Consider the following 20,526-nt stretch of genomic DNA (forward strand, 5'->3'; position numbering starts at 1 on the left):
ATGAAACATTGTTTTCCTATGATTGTTTATGATGGGAAATCTGACCTAATACTAGTATATTTTAAACCAATTTTAAGAGCTGAAGTGCAGTTCTCAAAACACATCTCTCATATTCATGGTCTTGCTTAGAACTTCCCTGGTGACAGTCGAGCCCTCTGCTGTTTACTGCAGTGATTGACGTGGCTGCATCTGTGGAGTGAGCTGGGATTATGTGCAGCCCAGGGTTACTGGAGGTTATTCTTTGCAAGTAGGACGTCAAGCAAAGCATCTTGTATTCTTTTGCAGAAATGTTGCTGAAGTGCTGCTGAAAGGGCCAGAGATGCAAGGATTTGGGACACATTTTGAACCTTTAAGCTGTCCTGACATTGACCTCCTTTCATTATTAATAAAGAAGAAGCAGGAGCTTAGGATGTATTAACACCAACTCATTAATATACTAACCGGACAGTATCCTGCAAACAATTCTACACTGTAAAGAACTGGATTGACACAAAATAAAGTACTCTTATATTTTACTCAGCTTGTAATATGACTCCATGGAGGAAAATTTGATAAGCATGAGGGAAGACCATTCTTTTCATGTTCGTTACAGGTAAGAGCATTCGTTTCCTAGTGATGACTTTTAATACTTATCAGCTGTGGTTCGTCTCTTCTGTAGACAGTGTTTTCTTTTTGGTGTGGTGGTTGTCTTTCCTTTGTGTGGGAAAACAGTAGTAGAGATCCCATTGTGTACTGTGGTTTGTTTACTAATGTTCTCTGCAAGAATTATGAGTAGTTACCTTATATAACTTTTTATATGATGTAAATATTAAAACTATATTTCAAAATCGTTGATAGCTTTTCTGTGTGGTCAGGACTTGTGTTATAATTTTCAAATGTTAATCTTTCATAAATGATTTTTTTTAAAGAAATGGGTATTAAATAAAGTTGGAAAGGGTGGGTGCCTTCTGAATATGACAAATCAACAGCCAGTTTAATATTTAGTGATATTAATGATATTTCTGATACAATAGTAGCAAAGCAGGCATATCTACACAATTATTATTACTTAACATGTATACTGGAAGTCATGGTCATTGCATTATACCATAAAATTAAAATAGTAAGATGATTAGATAATGGTAGGTTCTTTATTAAAACTGTCAGAAAGTTAAAGAAAGCGATAACAGAAATTTATAGCAATGAGTATAATTAAAATCTCTGAGTGAAAGTGTTTGCTACCAAGTCTTAGATGCCTTATTATATGTTTAGAAAGTAACGAGACTTACTATCCCATGAAGTAGACGATTCATTTATATAGGAAAGGTAAGGACATTTCTGCTAAAAATAGAAAAGTTTCAGCCAGGTGTGGTGGCACACGCTGGTAATCTCAGTACTCGGGAGGCTGAGTCAGGAGGATCGCAGGTTTGAAGCCAGCCTCGACAACTTAGCGAGGCTCTCCACAACTTAGACCCTGTTTCCAAATAAGAAATAAAAACAGGCTGGGGGTTTAGCTCAGATGTAGAATGCCTCTGGGTTCAATCCCCAGTGCCCCCCCCCCCCCCCCCGCGAAACGTTTCAAATAAAGGAGAATTGCAAAACATTTAACATAAGATGAATTCTTAGTATGGGTTGCCCTTGCCCTGTTGTTGAGGCTGTGTTTCCAAAAACCTGGGAGTTATATATTTTCTTCCATTCTCATTCTGTTTATCCAGCTTGAAGTATTGACAGTTTGGCCTCCTCTCTAATCCTCAGATCCATCTATTCATCTGTATCCTTCCTAGTTAAGACTGTATAGTTAGGGCCCCAGTACCTTCCCTCTAGATTCCCCCCATTCTCCGTTCCTACCTTCTTGGAATTCATCTTTTTAATTTCCCACTAGAGGGATCAGTCTAAAAGAGCTAATCGTGGCCGGGCGTGGTGGCGCACGCTTGTAATCCCTGCGCTTGGGAGGCGGAGACAGGAGGATCGCGCTGGTTCGAAGCCAGCCCCGCTGGCTTAGGAGACCCTGTTTCCAAATTAAAGAAAAAAAAAAAGTATAAAATAGGTCTGGGAGTGTAGCTCGGAGGTAGAAGGGTTTCCAGGAATGCCAGTACCACCAAAATAAATAAATAATAAATAAGTAAATAAATGAGCTAACCATGCATCCTCTCTGCTTAATACCTGAGGTGGCGCCTAGTTATCTGTAGCAGAGTCAAGTTTAACAGCGTGTGCAAGATCTGCCATTATTTGCCTTCTGCCTGCCCCAGAGGCCTTACTTCCTGCTGTTCCACACCTTGCACTTTGAGCTCTATTTCTCTCTACACGTGACGTTGTTTCATGTCTCAGTGCTTTTACTGATGCTATGCCCTATGACCTGAATTTTATTCCCATTTCCTTTGTTTACCTAATTATAATCAATATCCAAGATTCAGCTCAAAGTTTATCTCCTAGAAACCATATCCAAACTGTTTCATAATTTGGCTGTGTGCCCTACTTGTGGTCACATTATGACCTACGCATGTCTCTTAGCACCAATTATATTAAAATACAATGCATCTGTTTTGATGACTTTTTTTCCTTCTCACTTTTCTTTTTTGTTTTTATAGTACTAGGGATGGAACCCAGGGGCATTCTACCTCCAAGCTACACCCCCCAGCCCTATTTTTTATTCTTTATCTTAAAACAGGGTCTCACTGAGTGGCAAAGGGCCTCACTGAGTAGTAGCTGAGGCTGTCCACGAACCACTATCTCCTGTCTGAGTCTCCCAAATACTGGGATTACAAGCGTGCGCCACCACATCTAGCTCACTTTTCTTCATTATCCCCTTAGGGCAGCCTTGATATTTGAGGTGTTATATGGAGCTATGTCCATTGAACTTCATTGGACATAACCAAACTAGCAAGATATCTGTTTTGCTGACATTTTGAAGAATGGCCTGTTCCCTGATACTGTAAAGAGCAGTAAATAAGGCAGAATGGATTATACTCCTGCCCCTGGGAAGATCTTAGATTTGCCCTTTGTCATGATACAGCACAGGCCAAACTTGGATGCATATTGTTATAGGCCTTCACCAAAGCAAAATGAAAATTCTCTGTTCTGTAAGTTTGTACCAAACAAATCCCAGACTTTGTCAGTGCTCTGGGATCCAGCACCCCATATGCTGATTGGATTATTGTATAATTGCCAGAAATGGCTCACACATTTCTGTTACAAGTGTGCACGCCATGCCCAGCTGCATGTAATGTTTTACCCATCTGGTTCTTTGATTGTATAGTCCTCATGTGTCCTTGGAAGGGGTTCCATGGCACAGTGAGGCTGTAATTTTGAAATGGAATATTTCTTACAATGCACCAATTTTAAAAAATGGAAACATTTCCTTGAATACTAAGAAACCAACTAAGGCATATCAAAATGATTTATGATTTTTTTTTTTTTTTTGTGGTACTGGGGTTCCTGGAAACCCTTTTACCTCCGGGCTACACTCCCAGACCTATATATTTATATATATATATATATATATATATATATATATATATATTTTTTTTTTTTTTTTTTTTTTTTTTTTTTTTTTGGAAACAGGGTCTCTTAAGCCAGCAAGGCTGGCTTCGAACCAGCGCGATCTTCCTGTCTCTGCCTCCCAAACGCGGGGATTACAAGCATGCGCCACCAGGCCCGACTAATTTATGAAATATTTTGCATCTATTTGGGAAGTTAGCCGTGTATAGCAAAATGGAGTTATTTTATTTTTGCAGTACTAGGGCATGAACCCAGGGGCGTTCTACGTCCAAGCTACACGCCCAATCTATTTTTTTATTCTTTATTCTGAAATAGGGTCTCACTAAGTTGTAGAGAACCTCACTAAGGAGCTGTGTGGCTGGCCACAAACCTGCGATCCTCCTGTCTCAGCCTTCAAAGTATGGGATTACAAGCGTGCGCCTCCATGCCCGGCTGGAGTTTGTTTTTAAACTTTTAAAAATAATTATTTTAAGGAAATACTAATTTTTTAGTATGATGATAAATTCTGGAAAAAAAACTTGTATGTTATATTTACAAATGAAATCATGCTTTATGGAATGTGTTTCAAGATTATCTGGGCCGGGCGTGGTGGCGCACACTTGTAATCCCAGCATTCGGGAGGCTCAGACTGGAGGATTGCGGTTCATAGATGACCTCAGCTACTTAGTGAGGCCCTGAGACCCTGTTTCAAAATAAAGAATAAAAAATAGGGCAGGGGGTGTAGCTCAGAGGTCAAATGCCTCTGGATTCCATCCCTAGACCCATACACACACACACACAAAGATAATCCTGTTGGAGATGTGAAGATGAGACATTGAAAATATGTACTGGCAATCGCTGAAGTCTGAAGATGGCTACCTTGAGATCATTGTGCTAGTCTCTGTGTGTTTGTATTTCTTTGGGTATGTCCTTGTTCATGTCTTACTATGGATAATAAACATTTCAGTATTTTAATATTGTGAAAGTGGCACTGTTGTATACAAGCAGTAGAGAAGTAAAATTTGGTATTGAACTCTTTAACTTTACTAGGTAAGTGTAGTTAATAGTATTCTTTTCTGAAGAATAGTTTGAGGTATCTTGGAGTGGTAGAAAGAGCGCTGAATTTGGCGACAAAGATAGCATTTCCTTCCTCAGCTTTGCTGTTGTCTGACCACTGTAAGTTACTTAATATGCCTGAGCATCAATTTCCCCCTCTGCAATAATACCTACTCAGGAGAATTGGGGTTTTTTTTTGTTTGTTTTTTTGTGGTACTGGGGATAGAACCCAGGGGCATTCTATCTCCGAGCTACACCCCCAGCCCTATTTTTTATTCTTTATTTTGAAAACGGGTCTCACTGAGTTGCAAAGGGCCTCACTAAATAGCTGAGGCTTTCCGCTAACTACAATCCTCTGGTCTCAGCTTCCCGAATGCTGGGATTACAAGCGTGCGCCACCGCACCCAGCTCAGGAGAATTGTTTTAAGAATTAAAGTTGATATATGTTAAAATTACTTTCTTGCCAGGCCTGGTAGCGCACGCTTGTAATCCCCGCGCTTGGGAGGCGGAGACAGGAGGATCCTGCAGGTTCGAAGTCAGCCGTGCTGGTTTAAGAGACCCTGTTTCCAAATAAAAAAAATATATAAAATAGGTCTGGGAGTGTAACCCTGAGTTAGAAGGGTTTCCAGAAACCCCAGCACCACCAAAAATAAATAAATAAATAAATAAATAAATAAATAAATAAATAAATAAAATAATGTAAATCCTGCTGAAGCGACATACATGCAGCATAGCAGTTGGTGTCCCCGCTGCTTCCTCCCTGCCTCCTCCTTCCCAATACAGTGTACTGAGATTGACGTTGGTATTTTCACATATGTACACATAGCTAATAGTAATTCTTTCAATGAACCTCACTCTTCTCTGTAGCCTTCCTTTACCACCGGTGCGGTGGCACACACCTGTAATCCCAGTACTTGGGAGGCTGAGACAGGAGGAGTACAGGTTTGAGGCCAGTCTTAGCTACTTCCCCAGCAACTTAGTGAGACCTTGTTTCAAAATAAAGAAACAAAAGATAGGGATGGGGTGTAGCTCAGAGGTACTTGTGCACTTCCCCAGTACTAAGATAAAATAAAGCCGGGTGTGGTGGCACACACTTGTAATCCCAGTGTTCGAGAGTCTGAGACCGGAGAATCATGGTTTGTGGACAGCCTCAGCTACTACTTAGGCCCTCCGCAACTTAGTGAGATCCTGTTTCAAAATTTAAAAAATAGGGCAGGGGGTGTAGCTCGGAGGTCATATGCCCCTGGGTCCCATCCCCAGACCTAATAATAATAATAATAATAATTAATAATAATAATAATAATACAAATCTAGTGTGGATGAAAAGGTAAAATTTTTTTGGTACTGAGGATTGAACCTAGAGGTATTTTACCTCCAAGCTATACCCCAGCCCTTTTTTATTTTTATTTATTTATTTATTTTCTTGTGGTACTGGGGATGTACCTCTGAGCTACACCCCCAGCCATATTTCTTATTATTTACTTTGAAACAGGGTCTCACTGAGTTTCAAGTAGCTGAGGCTGGTGGTGAACTGTGATCCCCCTTGTCTCAGTCTTCCAAATGCTGGGATTATAAACATACACCACCACGAGTGGCTCTTTTTTTTTTTTTTTTTTTTGGTGGTACTGGGGTTCCTGGAAGCCCTTCTACCTCCGGGATACATTCCCACGGGCTACACTCCCAGACCTATTTTATATTTTTTATTTGGAAACAGGGTCTCTTAAGCCAGCGCGGCTGGCTCCGAACCAGCGCGATCCTCCTGTCTCTGCCTCCCAAGTGCGGGGATTACAAGCGTGCGCCACCACGCCCGGCGTTTATTTTTTGTTTTGAAACAGGGTCTTGCTAGGTTGCTGAGAGTCTTGTTACATTGCTGAGGCTGTTCTTGAAACTGTGATCTTCCTGTCACAGCTTTCCAAGTACTGGAATTACAAGGGTGTAACACAATGCCTAACTAAAATATTTTGAAGAAATTAAAATAACATGAATTTAGCCGGTTGTGGTCATGCACTCTTGTAATCTCAGCATTTGGGAGGCTGAGACAGGAGGATCGCGGTTCACAGACAGCCTCAGCTACTTAGTGAGGTCCTTTACATCTCAGTAAGACCCTGTTTCAAAATAAAGAACAAAAAAATACAGCTGGGGATGTCACTTGGAGGTAGAATGCCCCTAGGTTCCATCCCTAGTCCTGCAAAATAAATAAATAACATCACTTTGTGCAGAAACTCAGAATTATCCCTAGAAAGTTCAATCCATAATAGCAAAAATGAAAACATTTCAATCAAAGGTAGTCATGTTTATAGCTATTAGAAATATAGTTCCTTTAGCCAGGAGTGATACACATGCTTGTAGTCCCAGTACTTGGCAGGCTGAGAAAGTAGGATCTCAGGTTTGAGGCCAGCCTGGGCAACTTCGCTAGGCCCTCTACAACTTAGTGAAACCTTGTTTCAAAAAATAAAAATAAAATAGAGCTAGGGGTATAGCTCAGAGGTACAATGCTCCTGGGTTTAATCCCTAGTACCACTAACAAATAAAATACAGTTTCTTTAATGATATAATTAGATAGGTTATTAGGACAAATAGAAGAAGCTTTGCATGTGGTATATACTTTAATGGAGAGCTCTTTTCCTGTTTTGTACCCACCCCTTCTCCCCAACCAGCACATACACACAGGATCAGACCCAGTGTGTACATGCTAGGTGAGCACTCTGCTGAGCTACACCCCACCCTCTGGTATGTTCAGGGTATGTTCTTTGTTTTCAACCCAACTGGTAAACGAATGAAGTAACTTTAGTCTCTTACAGAGAGAGAGAGGATATGAAATTACTTTCTCAGTTACTATTTAATGATCTTCTAAAAAATTGATAAGCTAACCTGCCCTATTTTGCAATTACATATGTTTGATTGAGATGTTAGAGATTTTGCCAGAATATTGGCTTCTTTTCTAATAAAATATCTCAGCCATAGTATATCTCATAATTAACAATAACCTAAAGAGCTTTGGACTTTGTTTCCAGCATTAATTACTAAAATGACATTTCAAGGGTAGTTTCTCCTATGGACTTGGAATATTGCATGGAGCCCTCAGAGTTCCAGTTTGCTATGACTGTTTCTAATGGTAATTATGTAAAATGAGTTTTTGAGGAGGGAGGTTGATGGCACAGGAGCATTCTACCTCTTAGCTGTACTTCCAGCCTTTTTTTTCTTTTCTTTTTTCTCCTTTTCTCTTTCTCTCTCTCTCTCTCTCTCTCTCTCTCTCTCTCTCTCTCTCTCTCTCTCTTTTTCTTTTTGTGGTACTGGGGATAGGACTAGGGGCATTCTAACTCCGAGCTACACCACACCACCAGCCCTATTTTTTAGTCTTTATTTTGAAACAGTGTCTCACTGAGTTGCAAGGGACCTCACTCAGTAGCTGAGGCTGTCCACGAGCTGTGATTCTCCTGTCTCAGACTCCTAAACTGGGATTACAAGAGTGGACCACTACGCCTGGCTCCTCCAGCCCTTTTTTATTTGTTTTGTTTTCAAGGTTTCGTTAGGCTGCTGAGAGTCTTGTTACATTGCTAAGGCTATCCTTGAAACTGTGATCCTGTCTCACTCAGCCTCCCAAATACTGAGCCTACAGTGTCCTGGCTATAAAATGCCTTTTTTTTTTTTTTTTTTTTTTGGTGGTACTAGGGTTCCTGGAAACCCTTCTACCTCCAGGCTACACTCCCAGACCTATTTTTTTTTAAATATATTTTTATTTGGAAACAGGGTCTCTTGAGCCAGCAAGGCTGGCTTCGAACCTGTGCGATCCTCCTGTCTCCCCGCTCCCACGTGCGGGGATTACAAGCGTGCGCTACCACGCCCGGCCTAAAATGCCTCTTTAAAGGCATGTAACTCTGTGATATCATTCAGCCTATAGTCATATTTTGTTGACTGTTAACATCATTTGTATTGATGGTTCTAGTGTTATGTTAAGTCCAGAAGTTCAGTTATTTATAAACATCTTACATACAAATACCCACTTCTGCCTCATCCCTAACTTCCTGGCCAGCTACCCAGTCACCCTGGACTGCCTACTGCTGCTGTAGGTATTTCACACCTCTCCCTCAGAGAAACCATAGACCATGCATAGTGGCATGTAATATTTTAAACCAATACTTTATCAATAGACATTTGTTAGAAATTTTTTGCTGACTATCTTTTTATATATATCCTTTGAATTTGTGTATGTATACCCTTAAGGTCAAGTCTTAGCAGTGAAAGTGATTGGTGTATATTTTTTCACATAATTAGTATGCTGAGATTAAAATTTTTAGTAGGAAATGTATGTTATATGTGTGTCTTTTCTAATTTTTCTTAAAATTCCTAGAATTTCACTACGTTTAGTATTTGGACAAATTAAGTCTATTTCGGAATTCTTACCTAATAAAAGAATCCTGTAATAGAATCACTGTTTTATATATAAGTTTTTTAACCCATTTTTCTTTACACACAGAATATGCCAATAACTTAATGGCATCGTGTGTGTGTGTGTGTGTGTGTTTTGCTGGAAATGTGGTGCTGGGAATTGAACTTAGGAGCATTCTACCTCTGAGTCATACCTCCAGCCCTATTTTATTTTTTATTTGGAAATTGTCTCAGCAAGTTGCTGACAGCCTCACTAAATTGCTGAGGCTAGCTTTAAACCTGTGGCTGTCCTGTCTTAGCCTCCCAAGTACTGGAATTTGGCACCTCATAACATCTTAAAACGGAATATTCTTTCAAGAAGTTTCTCATTTTCAGAAATGTAGTTCTAAAGAGCAGTTTTCACTTGTGAAAGAAAAATAATAAGCTTTATTTATCTACCTCCAAGCTATACCTCCAGACCTATTTTATATTTTATTTGGAAACAGGGTCTCACTAAGTTGCCAAAAGCCTCACTAAGCTGCTGAGGCTGGCTTCAAACCTGCGGTCCTCTGGTCTCAGCCTCCCAAGTACTGGTATTACAAGCATGTAACACCACGCCTGGTTTAAATATAGTGATTCAAGGCTTCTCTGGTGGTAGCTCATGCTTGTAAGCCCAGTACTTAGGAGGCTGAGACGGGGATTGCAGGTTTGAGGAGTCTCAGGAAGAAGAGAGTCTCCTCAACCTACTGAGGCCCTATTTCAAAATAAAAGAATAGGGCTGGGGGTGTGGCTTGGAGTTAGAAAGCTCCTGGGCTCAAATCCCCAGTAACACGATGGATGGATGGATGGAAGGAAGGAAGGAAGGAAGGGAGGGAGGGAGGAAGGAGTGTGTATGTTCTTTGTGTCTAAGACAGAAAAAGGTGGGAGAGAGAATGGGTGGATGGATAGAGCAAAATATTAACTATATAGATTTTACCTTCCCAGGCATTTCTTACTCTCCCCAAACTCTCAGGAAGGTCATAGTTCTGGCTGAGCTCAGTAGTTAAGAAAATACTGGTTTAGGTTCTGTCACTACTAGTTTGCTCTGGATGGACCTATTAAAATGAGCTCCTAGCCAGGCATGGTGGTGCAGGCTTGTAATCCTGGTACTCGGGAGACTATAACAGGAGGATCCCCGGTTCACAGCCAGCCTCAGCTACTTAGTGAGGCCGGCCCTCTGCAATTTAGTGAGATCCTGTTCAAAATAAAGAATAAAAAAAATAAGGTTGAGGGTATAAATAAGAGGTAGAATGCCCCTGGATTCAATCCCCATTACTGTCAAAAACAAAACTCCCAAGAGCTGGGCGTGGTGGCGTATGCTTGTAATCCCAGTACTTGGGAGGCTGAAACAGGAAGATCACAGGCTCAAAGGCATCTTTAGCGACTTAGAATGCAACTTAAAGAGACCCTGTTTCTTAATAAAATAGGGTGAGGAGTGTAGCTCAGATGTAGAATGCCCCTAGGTTCAATCCCCGGTATTACACACACACACACACACACACACACACACACACACACACACACACACACTTCCATATAGCAGATCCCTAAGGCCCAGAAACTTGAATAAGCAAATTAGCTCTTGGCTGGACATGGTAGTACATGCCTTAATCTCAGTATTTGAGAGGCTGAGACAGGAGGACCACGGGCTCAAGGACAGCTTCAGTAATTTAACAAGACTTTCAGCAATTTAGACCCTGTTTAAAAAGGCAAAAAATAAAATAGGCCTGTAGATGTAGCTTGGAGGTAGAATGACTCTAGGTTCAATCCCCACTACCACACAAAAAACTTATCCTTTGGTATAAATAACTATTCTTATCAATAACATATATACTTCAATTAGAGAGAGAACTAAGGTTGCTTGTTTGAGCAAGAGTAGCTACATTGTCCACATTTAAATTATGTTCCTGGTGGTTAAAAACACTGATGTAGTTGTAACGTTGAGTTGTAAATGTCTGCCCTGTGTAATTTTGTAGAATGGAAGCTTCTTGCCTAGAGCTGGCCTTGGAAGGGGAGCGTCTGTGTAAATCGGGAGATTGTCGTGCTGGTGTGTCGTTTTTCGAAGCTGCCGTTCAGGTTGGAACTGAAGACCTAAAAACACTCAGTGCTATTTACAGCCAGCTGGGCAATGCTTATTTCTATTTGCATGATTATGCCAAAGCATTAGAATACCACCATCATGATTTAACTCTTGCAAGGTAATTAATTTAAGCTTTTTAATATTTAATAAGTAAATAATTTATTACTTTAAAAATGTTTCCATTTAACTAAAAAAACTAACAGTGTATTCAGTGAGTTCTGTCTTAATAGCATCACTTTTGAAAACTAATCTCTAGACTAAACAGAGTTCAGTTAAATAAGTGAACAATGTGAAATGACCCTAGAGTTTAATTAAATGAATGAAAACTAAATACAGAAGTGCTAAGTTTCTGATTTTTATTTAAAGTAGGTTTCAAGGCTAACAGGCCATCCTTAAGCATGCCAGTTATTCTCTAGGAAAACTGAAGCCTGCCTGCTTCATGTTTTAATGTCATTTATGTTCTTAACACCATTTGCTTTTTTTTCTTACCCCCCCTCCAGGACCATTGGAGACCAGCTGGGGGAAGCCAAAGCTAGTGGTAACCTGGGAAACACCTTGAAAGTTCTTGGGAATTTTGATGAAGCTATCATTTGTTGTCAGCGACACCTAGATATTTCCAGAGAGCTTAATGACAAGGTAATAAGAAAACATTAGTTGGCAGGCCAGATGCCAAATGGTTTCTCTGAAATTGCTCTCTTGATACTGTTTATTCTGTAGTTTGTCTAAAAAAGTATTCCTAGACAAATAGTAAAACAGAAGACAAAAATTTTGAGAGAAATAGTGAGAGGTCTTTCTTTTGTAAGGAATCATATGTTTGATTTTGTGTGGATGGATGTTCAGTGCAAATTTCTGTACCTGACAATAATATCAAGACTATTACAAATACATGTGGCAAGCATTATAAATACCTGGCATCTGATTTCAAGATGTAGACTTTCCTGGTATCTTTATCCAGGTGGGAGAAGCAAGAGCACTTTACAATCTTGGAAATGTGTATCATGCCAAAGGAAAAAGTTTTGGCTGCCCTGGTCCCCAGGATGTAGGAGAATTTCCAGAAGAAGTGAGAAGTGCTCTGCAGGCAGCTGTGGATTTTTACGAGTGAGTAGGTTGTACTATATATTCTCCACCCAGGATTGTTTTTTTTTTTTTTGGTTTGTTTGTTTGTTTTTTGTATATGTTTTTGCTTTGTTTTGTTTGGTACTAGGGATTGAACCCAGGGGGATTCTACATAGGAGTTAAACCCTTACCCCTATTTCTTTCTTTTTTTCCTTTTTCTTTTTTTTTTTTTTTTGGTGGTACTGGGGATGGAACCCTTCTACCTCCAGGCTACACTCCCAGACCTAATTTATATTTTATTTGGAAACAGGGCTTTGAACCTGCGTGATCTGCCTGTCTTCACCTCCCAAGCATGGGGATTACAATCATGTGCCACCATGCCCAGCTCTTTTTTGTGTGTGTGGGTCTGGGGATGGAACCCAGGGGCATTTGACCTCCAAGCTACACCCCTGCCCTATTTTTATTATTTTGAAACCGGGTCTCACTGAGTTTTAGAGGGCCTCACTAAGTAGCTGAGGCTGTCCGCGAACCGGGATGGTCTCAGCCTCCCGAACGCTGGGATTACAAGCATGCGCCACCACGCCTGGCTTCATTTTTTATTTTGAAACAGGGTCTTGCTAAGTTATTGCCCACTAGCCTGGAACCTGCAATCTTTCTATCTCAGACTTAATAAATTCTTCAGTTTGGCAAAAGTTTTAAAATTATGGACTAACAAAGCTGTGTACAGTGTTTTATGCCTATAACTCCAGTACTGGGGAGGCCGAGACAGGAGGATCGTAGGCTCGAGGCCAGTTTGAACCTAGGGGCATTCTACCTCCGAGCTATATCCCCAGTCCTATTTTTTATTCTTTATTTTGAAACAGGGTCTCACTAAGTTGTGGAGGACCTCACTAAGTAGCTGAGGCTGGCCATGAATCTGTGATCCTCCTGTCTCAGCCGCCAAAGTACTGGGATTACAAGCTTATGCCACAATGCCTGTTTTAAAACAATGACTGGCGTACTTCAGTCCCCAGTAACACACACACACACACACACACACACACACACACACACACACACACACACAGAGTAAACCATCAAACCAGTTGCTTACGTTGTGTAGGTTTAACAGTGTATTGGCAGTACTCTGCAGTCTTCATTTAAACTGCAGACCAGTGCCCCTTTGTGGCAAAAAAAAGAAATATCAATGGTTAGTCTAAATTATTTGGAGTAAATTTAGTCCTTTGCCAATAAAATTTCATAGAATTTCTCAGCTATAGGATTTCTAAGATTATCTGTCTTTGATTCTGGGAAGAAAGCTACCTGAATCATCCTCTATCATAGATGTATTAAAAATGTTACACATTATGGCTATAAGCTTACTTGAATTTTCTTCTGATAAAAATAATCAGGAGACAGAAGGATCTGGGTTCGCGGCCAGCCTCAGCTACTTAGTGAAGCCCTTTGCAACTCACTGAGACCCTGTTTCAAAATAAAGAATAAAAAATAGGGTTGGGGGTGTAGCTTAGAGGTGGGATGCCCTGGGTTCCATCTCCAGTACCGCAAAAAAATAAATAAGTATTAATTAGATGTGTATGTCCATCATTGAGGACTTTTCCCAGATTTACTTTTCACACTTTATGTTTTCACCCAGGGAAAACCTGTCATTGGTGACTGCTTTGGGTGACCGAGCTGCCCAAGGACGAGCCTTTGGGAATCTTGGGAATACACACTACCTCCTGGGCAACTTCAGGGATGCAGTCATATCTCATGAGCAGGTAGAGACGGAGGGCTCTGGAGTCCGGCCATTGCACTCACCAAATTTTAAACAGTGATTATTCTGCAGTCTTATTATGGCTACATCTAATTAAAATTTTTGTTTGAATTTCAGCGTCTCCTCATTGCAAAAGAATTTGGAGATAAAGCAGCAGAAAGAAGAGCATATAGCAACCTTGGGAATGCATATATATTTCTTGGTGAATTTGAAACTGCTTCTGAGTACTACAAGTTAGTCTAATACTTTTATAAATAAATGTCAGATGTGGCTTTAGGCACTTTCCCTAAAATCACAGGCTGTGGGTTTGATACTTGGTTTTGGTTGCGTGCTAGCAGCAGGGCCCTCAGCTTCTAAGCCTCAGCCTCCCCATGTGTAACAGGAAATGTCCGTCCCTTGATTTGGGGATTGTTGTGAGGATCAAATGGAGGAATATACTAAACACATAGCGTAGTATCTGCACAAAGCACTCAATGAATGTTACTGTACCTAAGATTTAATAGTATTATGGTCCCTTTTAATTAGCTTTTTACCTTTAAAACTAATTTTTTGTTTGGTTGTGTGTGTGTGTGTGTATGTGTGTGTGTGTGTGTGTGTGTGTGTGTGAAACTAGAGATTGAACCCAGGGGCATTCTACATCTGAGCTACACCCACAGCCCTAATTTTTATTCTTAATTTTGAAACAGGGTCTCACTTAGTAGCTGAGGCTGTCCACAAACCTGCGATTCTCCTGTTTCAGCCTCCAAAGTACTGGGATTACAAATGTTTGCCCCCATGCCCGGCTTTAATGTTTTGTTTTTTTTTTAATGAATTCTAAACCTTCAAAATCTTAAACCTGTTTAGTATGTGTAGTGTATATATGTTTTATTTCACCTAGCTATTTTGGGAAAGGCCAAAAGAAAGCCTGATAACAAAAATACACCCTGGTGTCCGGAGATCACTAAGTTTTCCTGTACGATCCCACCCTCTTAGTAGTAGCTCCCATTCATCTGCCTAAGGAGTTGGCGATCACTGCTTCTTTGGCAAAGTCTTTCTAATCCATCAGTAAGATTAAAACATAGAGGACAGCAAGTGTAAACTGCTTCAAGTGCCTTGGTCTCTTTCAATATCATTTGAATTTCCCCTTTTGGGATGTGAAAGCCCCTTCAGACCTCAGGTGAATTCACTTAGATTGAACCAAAGACAAAGATTGATTTATTTGTGTCTTCAAAGAATCCAATGTGAGGAAACTGATTTTCAGAGAGGTTGAGTGTCTTGCCCCAGATCACACAGCTGGCAAAGGTGGGGTTTAAACCCAGGCAGTCTAGCTCCAGGTACTAGGCTCTTAACTGTTATATTAGCTACTTGTTGACAAGACCAAATGTGTTAGGTAGAATTTAGGTAGTGTTTAAATTAAGTATGTGATATATTTCATGAATCAGTGACTAATGACCTACATATAAGAAATTTACATAATTATTTCAAGTTTTGTCAAAATGAAGGGCAGTAGTATAGATGAAAACAGGTGTTATGTGAACAAAGTTTAAGTTGTCACCCATACAGAGGAGGACTTCTAAAGCGTTAGAACTATGGCCAGGCATTGTAGCACTTGGCTATAATTCTATTACTTGGGAGGTTGAAGACAGAAGGATCACAGGTTTGAGGACAGCCTCAGCAAGTTAGCAAGACTCGCAGCAACCTAGCGAGACTCTGTTTCAAAAATAAAAAATAAAAAAGGTTGGAGTATAGCTTGAATCCTCAGCACCCTGCCCCCCCACATTACTGTGAAAATTTGAATCTTCTTTTTTTTTGCATTTCAAAAACATCTTTGAGCATAAGTGTGGTGGCACACACTTATAATCCCAGCATTTGGGAGGCTGAGACAGGAGGATCATGGTTCGCAGCCACCCTCAGCTACTTAGTGAGGTTCTTTGCAACTCAGTGAGACCTTGTTTCAAAATAAAGACTAAAATCTGGGCATGGTGGCACACACTTATAATCTCAGCATTTGAGAGGCTAAGACCAGAGGATTGCAGTTGCGGACAGCCTCAGCTACATAGGCTCTCCACAACTTAGTGAGACCCTGTTTCAAAATAAAGAATAAAAAATAGGGCAGGGGATACAGTTCGGAGGTAGAATGCCTCTGGCTTCTACCCCCAGTACCACACACAAAATAAAGACTAAAAAATAGGGTTGGGGGTGTAGCTCAGAGGTAGAATGTCCCTGGGTTCTACCCCCAGTACCAAAAAAAAAAAATAATAATAATAATCTTATTTTAAAGTAAATGAAGTGTGCGGGCGTGGTGGCGCACACTTGTAATTCCCGCGCTTGGGAGGTAGAGACGGGAGGATCGCGCAGGTTCGAAGCCAGCCATGCTGGCTTAAGAGACCCTGTTTCCAAATTAAAAAAATATAAACTAAGTCTGGGAGTGTAGCCCTAAGGTAGAAGGGTTTCCAGGAACCCCAGTACCACCAAAAAATAAAAAAAATAAAGTAATTGAAAAGTGTGATATATTTGGCTCTAAAGCACAATTACTTGAAAGGCAACATACAGTAGCAGAGAGGAAAATGGCAGTTTTATTATTATAATTAAAACTAAAAATGGTCATTATGTGAAAATTGATTTCTTCTTGTAGGAAGACACTGCTGTTGGCTCGACAGCTTAAAGACAGAGCGGTGGAAGCGCAGTCCTGCTACAGTCTTGGGAACACGTATACGTTACTTCAGGACTATGAGAAAGCCATTGACTACCATCTGAAGCACTTAGCAATTGCTCAGGAGCTAAAGGACAGGTAACCAAGCACCTTTTTACTGTAGTGAAGGCACAATACACATGTGCTGTGGGATCCCTGAAGTCTTTCCTTGATCCTTTTACATTTGTTTCCTTTTTAATACCTTCTAAAGGATTTTCCTATTCAATTATATCCTTTGTATGTCACTGTTTGAAGGGCCAGTCTGGTTCCATATGCCTTTGAGCCAAAACCAGTGATCTGCCTCCCCCTCTGGTTCATGTGGGAACTGGGGTGAGCTTAAAGACAGTGTCCACGTGGAGGGCAGCTCCTCAACAGTGGCCAGCCTGTGCCAGGCAAGAGCGAGGCCCATCTCTCTAGATCCTCCCATTCTTTTCAAGAGAAGCTGGAAGTCCTAGTTGTATATGAAATCTCCCTGAGTTTTCAATATTGGTGACTCAGTGTCTTGTTTTACCACATTAAAAAAAAGTATCTATTCTGGATTTTGGTCTATGAAAATGAGCTTTTCAGTACAGTTGTTCAAAATGAAGTATGCTAGCCAGGAGTGGAGATGCACACCTGTAATCCCAGTACTTCAGAGGCTGAAACAGGTTTGAGGCTAGCCTCAGCATCTTAGCAAGACCCTGTTACAGACAAAATAAAATAAAATAGGACTAGGGCCTGGAGTGGTGGCACACACTTGTGATCCCAGCATTAGGGAGGCTGAGACCAGAGGATCGTGGTTCACGGACAGTCTCAGCTACTTAGCGAGGCCCTCTGCAACTCAGTGAGACCCTGTTTCAAAATTTAAAAAAAGACTAAAAAATAAGGCTGAGGTTGTAGCTTGGAGGGAAAATGCCCCCGGGATCCATCCCCAGTACTGCAAAAAAAAAAAAAAAAGGACTAGGGATATAGCTCAGAGGTAGAATTCCCCTGGATTCAATCCCCAGCATAGAAAGAAGGGAAAGAGGGGTGGGCTAGTTGAATTAGGACCTGTCCCTTATAATAATATTTTCCATGTCTTAGCGGGTTTTTTGTTTTTTTGTTTTTTGCTTTTTTTTTTGCAGTATTGGGAATGGAACCCAGGGGCATTCTACCTCCGAACTACACCCCCAGCCCTATTTTTCAGTCTTTTTATTTATTTATTTTTTGAAACGGTCTCACTGAGTTGCGAAGGGACTTGCTAAGTAGCCGAGGCTGTCCATAAACCTCCTCCGGTCTCCACCTCCCAAATGCTGGGATCACAAGCATGCGCCACAATGCCCAGTTCCATGTTTTAGTGTTTGGTCTGAGTTTAATAGTGTGTGTGTGTGTGTGTGTGTGTGTGTGTGTGTGTGTGTGTGTTTTCTGTGGTACTGGAAATTTAACTCAGTGGCATTCTACCTCTAAGCTACACTCCCAGCCCTTTTTATTTTTGTTTTAAAACAGGGTCTTGCTAGGTTACTGAGTCTTTGTTGCTTCATTGCTGAGGTTAGCCTTGAACCTGTGATCCCCCTGTCTCAGCCTCCAAAATACTAATATTACAGGTATGCTCCACCACACCCAGCTTATCTGGATATTCTAATATCTCTCTAATATCATGATAGTAAATTATTTATGTGAAAGACCAAGTAAATCTAAAACATTGTGCATACTTATAATTATTAGTAGATCACTTTTATCCTGTACACAGACCTGTTTTCAGGTAACTGCATGTTAGCTCTGAATTGTATTTTAGGATTGGTGAAGGAAGAGCGTGTTGGAGCTTAGGAAATGCATACACAGCTCTAGGAAACCATGACCAAGCAATGCATTTTGCTGAAAAGCACTTGGAAATTTCAAGAGAGGTATGGAAAAAGAAAAATGTTGCTGTCTGCACTAATGTAATTTACAAATCAGTGGCAGGGGAGGGGCCCCAATTATTTCTCCAGATGGCTCCCATGGCTGATGACAGGTTTGAGTGTACATTGTTCTCTTGGCATCCACAAAGCGTTTTGGGATAGAGCAGAGGTCTGTGTGTGTCGGCCTTGATACAGGAAGACAGGAAGGTAAGGTTAGGCGTGGGAGAGCTGGGGGGTGTTACTCACTATGCCACCTCCCCCGCCATCTTTGCTTAGAGAAGCATCGTGGTATTTATGGAGAGTGAAGTCCTACACCTTCCCTTTCACACCTCTGCCCTTGTGGTCGTCTGAGCCTGGAAACCTTTCCTGACCTCATGTCTGTCACCCGTAAATGGGAATGAGAATACAGCTTGCAGATTGTTAAGGCTCCTAGAGACAGCGTCCATAAGTGCCTAGCGTGTCTACTGCTGGCTTTTTCATGTGATGCCAAGTTAATAGGGCACAAGCCTACATTATTTAATATAGTCCTGAGAATAAGAGTAATCTAATATTTAGGGAACGAAAGAATAGAATATATTTAGATACCCTATTTTGAAACTTTTGAAATTTGTTGATTTTTCTATATTCTTTTTTTAAAAAAACTACTAACAAGATAACCCATTTCATTCATGCATAATCTCATAATTCTAATGTAACTATTTTGATTTCTCTATATATTCTTCCAGATTGGGGGGGGTCACAGCATTTTCGACTAATCTGCATTATTCTTTGCCTTTAAATATTACTCTAAAATACATGTGCTTATGATTGTAGGTTGGGGATAAAAGTGGTGAACTAACAGCACGACTGAATCTCTCAGATCTTCAAATGGTTCTTGGTCTGAGCTACAGCACAAATAATTCCATAATGTCTGAAAACATTGAAATAGATAACAGTTTGTATGGTAAGAGGTCTTCTAAAATCTAATTTCTTTATCCTCAAAGATCATATTTATGTTATTTACCAAATCTGTGTGCTATAGCTAGACCATATTATGTAAGTTCAACTTTTTACCTTTGTTTTATATAGTTTTGTTAATTTGTCAATACAAAATACAGTATTTTCAATTTTATCATGAACTTAGAAATGATACTGTGGGGTTTTTTTTGTTTTGTTTTGTTTTGTTTTGTTTGGTGCTGTAATTGAACCCCAGGGGTTTATTTCCAAAATAAACCCTCCACCCCCATTTTTAAATTTTTTTTGTTTTTTGATAACTGGGGATTGAACCTAAGGGCATTCTCTGTACTATACCCATAGCACATTTTATTTTATTTTATTTTATTTTATTTTATTTTATTTTATTGTGATGCTGGGGATGAAATCCAGGGGCCTTCTATCTCTGGGCTATACTCCCAGACCTCTTTTTATATTTTATTTGGGAACAGGGTCTCACTAAGTTGCTGAAAGCCTCACTCAGTAGCTGAAGCTGGCTTTGAATCTGCGTGATCCTCCTGTCTCAGCCTCCCAAGCACTGGGATTACAAGCGTGCGCCACCACGCCCAGCTTATTTTTTATTTTGAATCAGGGTCTTGCTGAGGGTCTCACTAAGTGTCTGAGTCTAGCCTCAAATCTGTGATTCTCCTGTTTCAGCCTCCCAAATACTGAGATTACAGCCATGGACCACTATGCCTGGTTCACCCAGTACTTGTTTTTATTTTAAAATAGGGTTCCAGTTCTGTATAGTGGTACATGGCTGTAATCCCAGTACTTGGGAGGCTGAGACAAGAGGATTGAAGGTTCAAGGACAGCCTCAGCAACCTGGCAAGCTGTTTCAAAACAAAAAATAAAATTAGGCTGAGGATGTGGCTTAGAATGCTCCTGGGTTCAATCCCCCATACCACAAAAAAAAAAAAAAAAAGAAGGAAGAAAGAAAAAGAAAGAGAGAGAGAGAGAAATGAATGAAAGGGAAGGAAAGGGCTAAGTTGTTGGGACTGGCCTTGAATCTGTGATCCTCCTGTCTCAGCTTCCCAAGAACTAGGATTACAGGAATGTACACCATGCCTGGATTCCTTTGTAAAAATACACTAAAATGCTGAATCTCTTAGGTTCATTCAACAATTTATAAATATGAAGATACAATAATGGAAATGTTCTATTGTTTTGCTTATTTTTATTTCAACTGGTTCTCTGTAGCTGATTTTTTGTTTTGCTT

At 40.4% G+C, this 20,526-nt stretch overlaps 1 protein-coding gene across 1 annotated transcript in view; it reads left to right on the forward strand.

Moving 5' to 3' along the window:
* Window positions 1–536: 536 nt before the first annotated feature.
* GPSM2 (G protein signaling modulator 2) overlaps window positions 537–20,526 on the forward strand; it is a gene marked incomplete at both ends in the record, with an annotated part of 36,965 nt that continues 16,975 nt past the window's right edge. The window contains 9 exons of the mRNA XM_080691787.1: window positions 537–592; window positions 10,896–11,117; window positions 11,500–11,635; window positions 11,955–12,097; window positions 13,689–13,812; window positions 13,926–14,041; window positions 16,423–16,578; window positions 18,233–18,341; window positions 19,149–19,278. Coding sequence (XP_080547913.1) covers window positions 537–592; window positions 10,896–11,117; window positions 11,500–11,635; window positions 11,955–12,097; window positions 13,689–13,812; window positions 13,926–14,041; window positions 16,423–16,578; window positions 18,233–18,341; window positions 19,149–19,278 — 1,192 coding nt within the window. The remainder of the gene's footprint in view (window positions 593–10,895; window positions 11,118–11,499; window positions 11,636–11,954; window positions 12,098–13,688; window positions 13,813–13,925; window positions 14,042–16,422; window positions 16,579–18,232; window positions 18,342–19,148; window positions 19,279–20,526) is intronic.

Source organism: Muscardinus avellanarius, assembly GCF_963383645.1.
Source record: "Muscardinus avellanarius genome assembly, chromosome: 3".
NCBI classification, from domain to species: Eukaryota; Metazoa; Chordata; class Mammalia; order Rodentia; family Gliridae; genus Muscardinus; species Muscardinus avellanarius.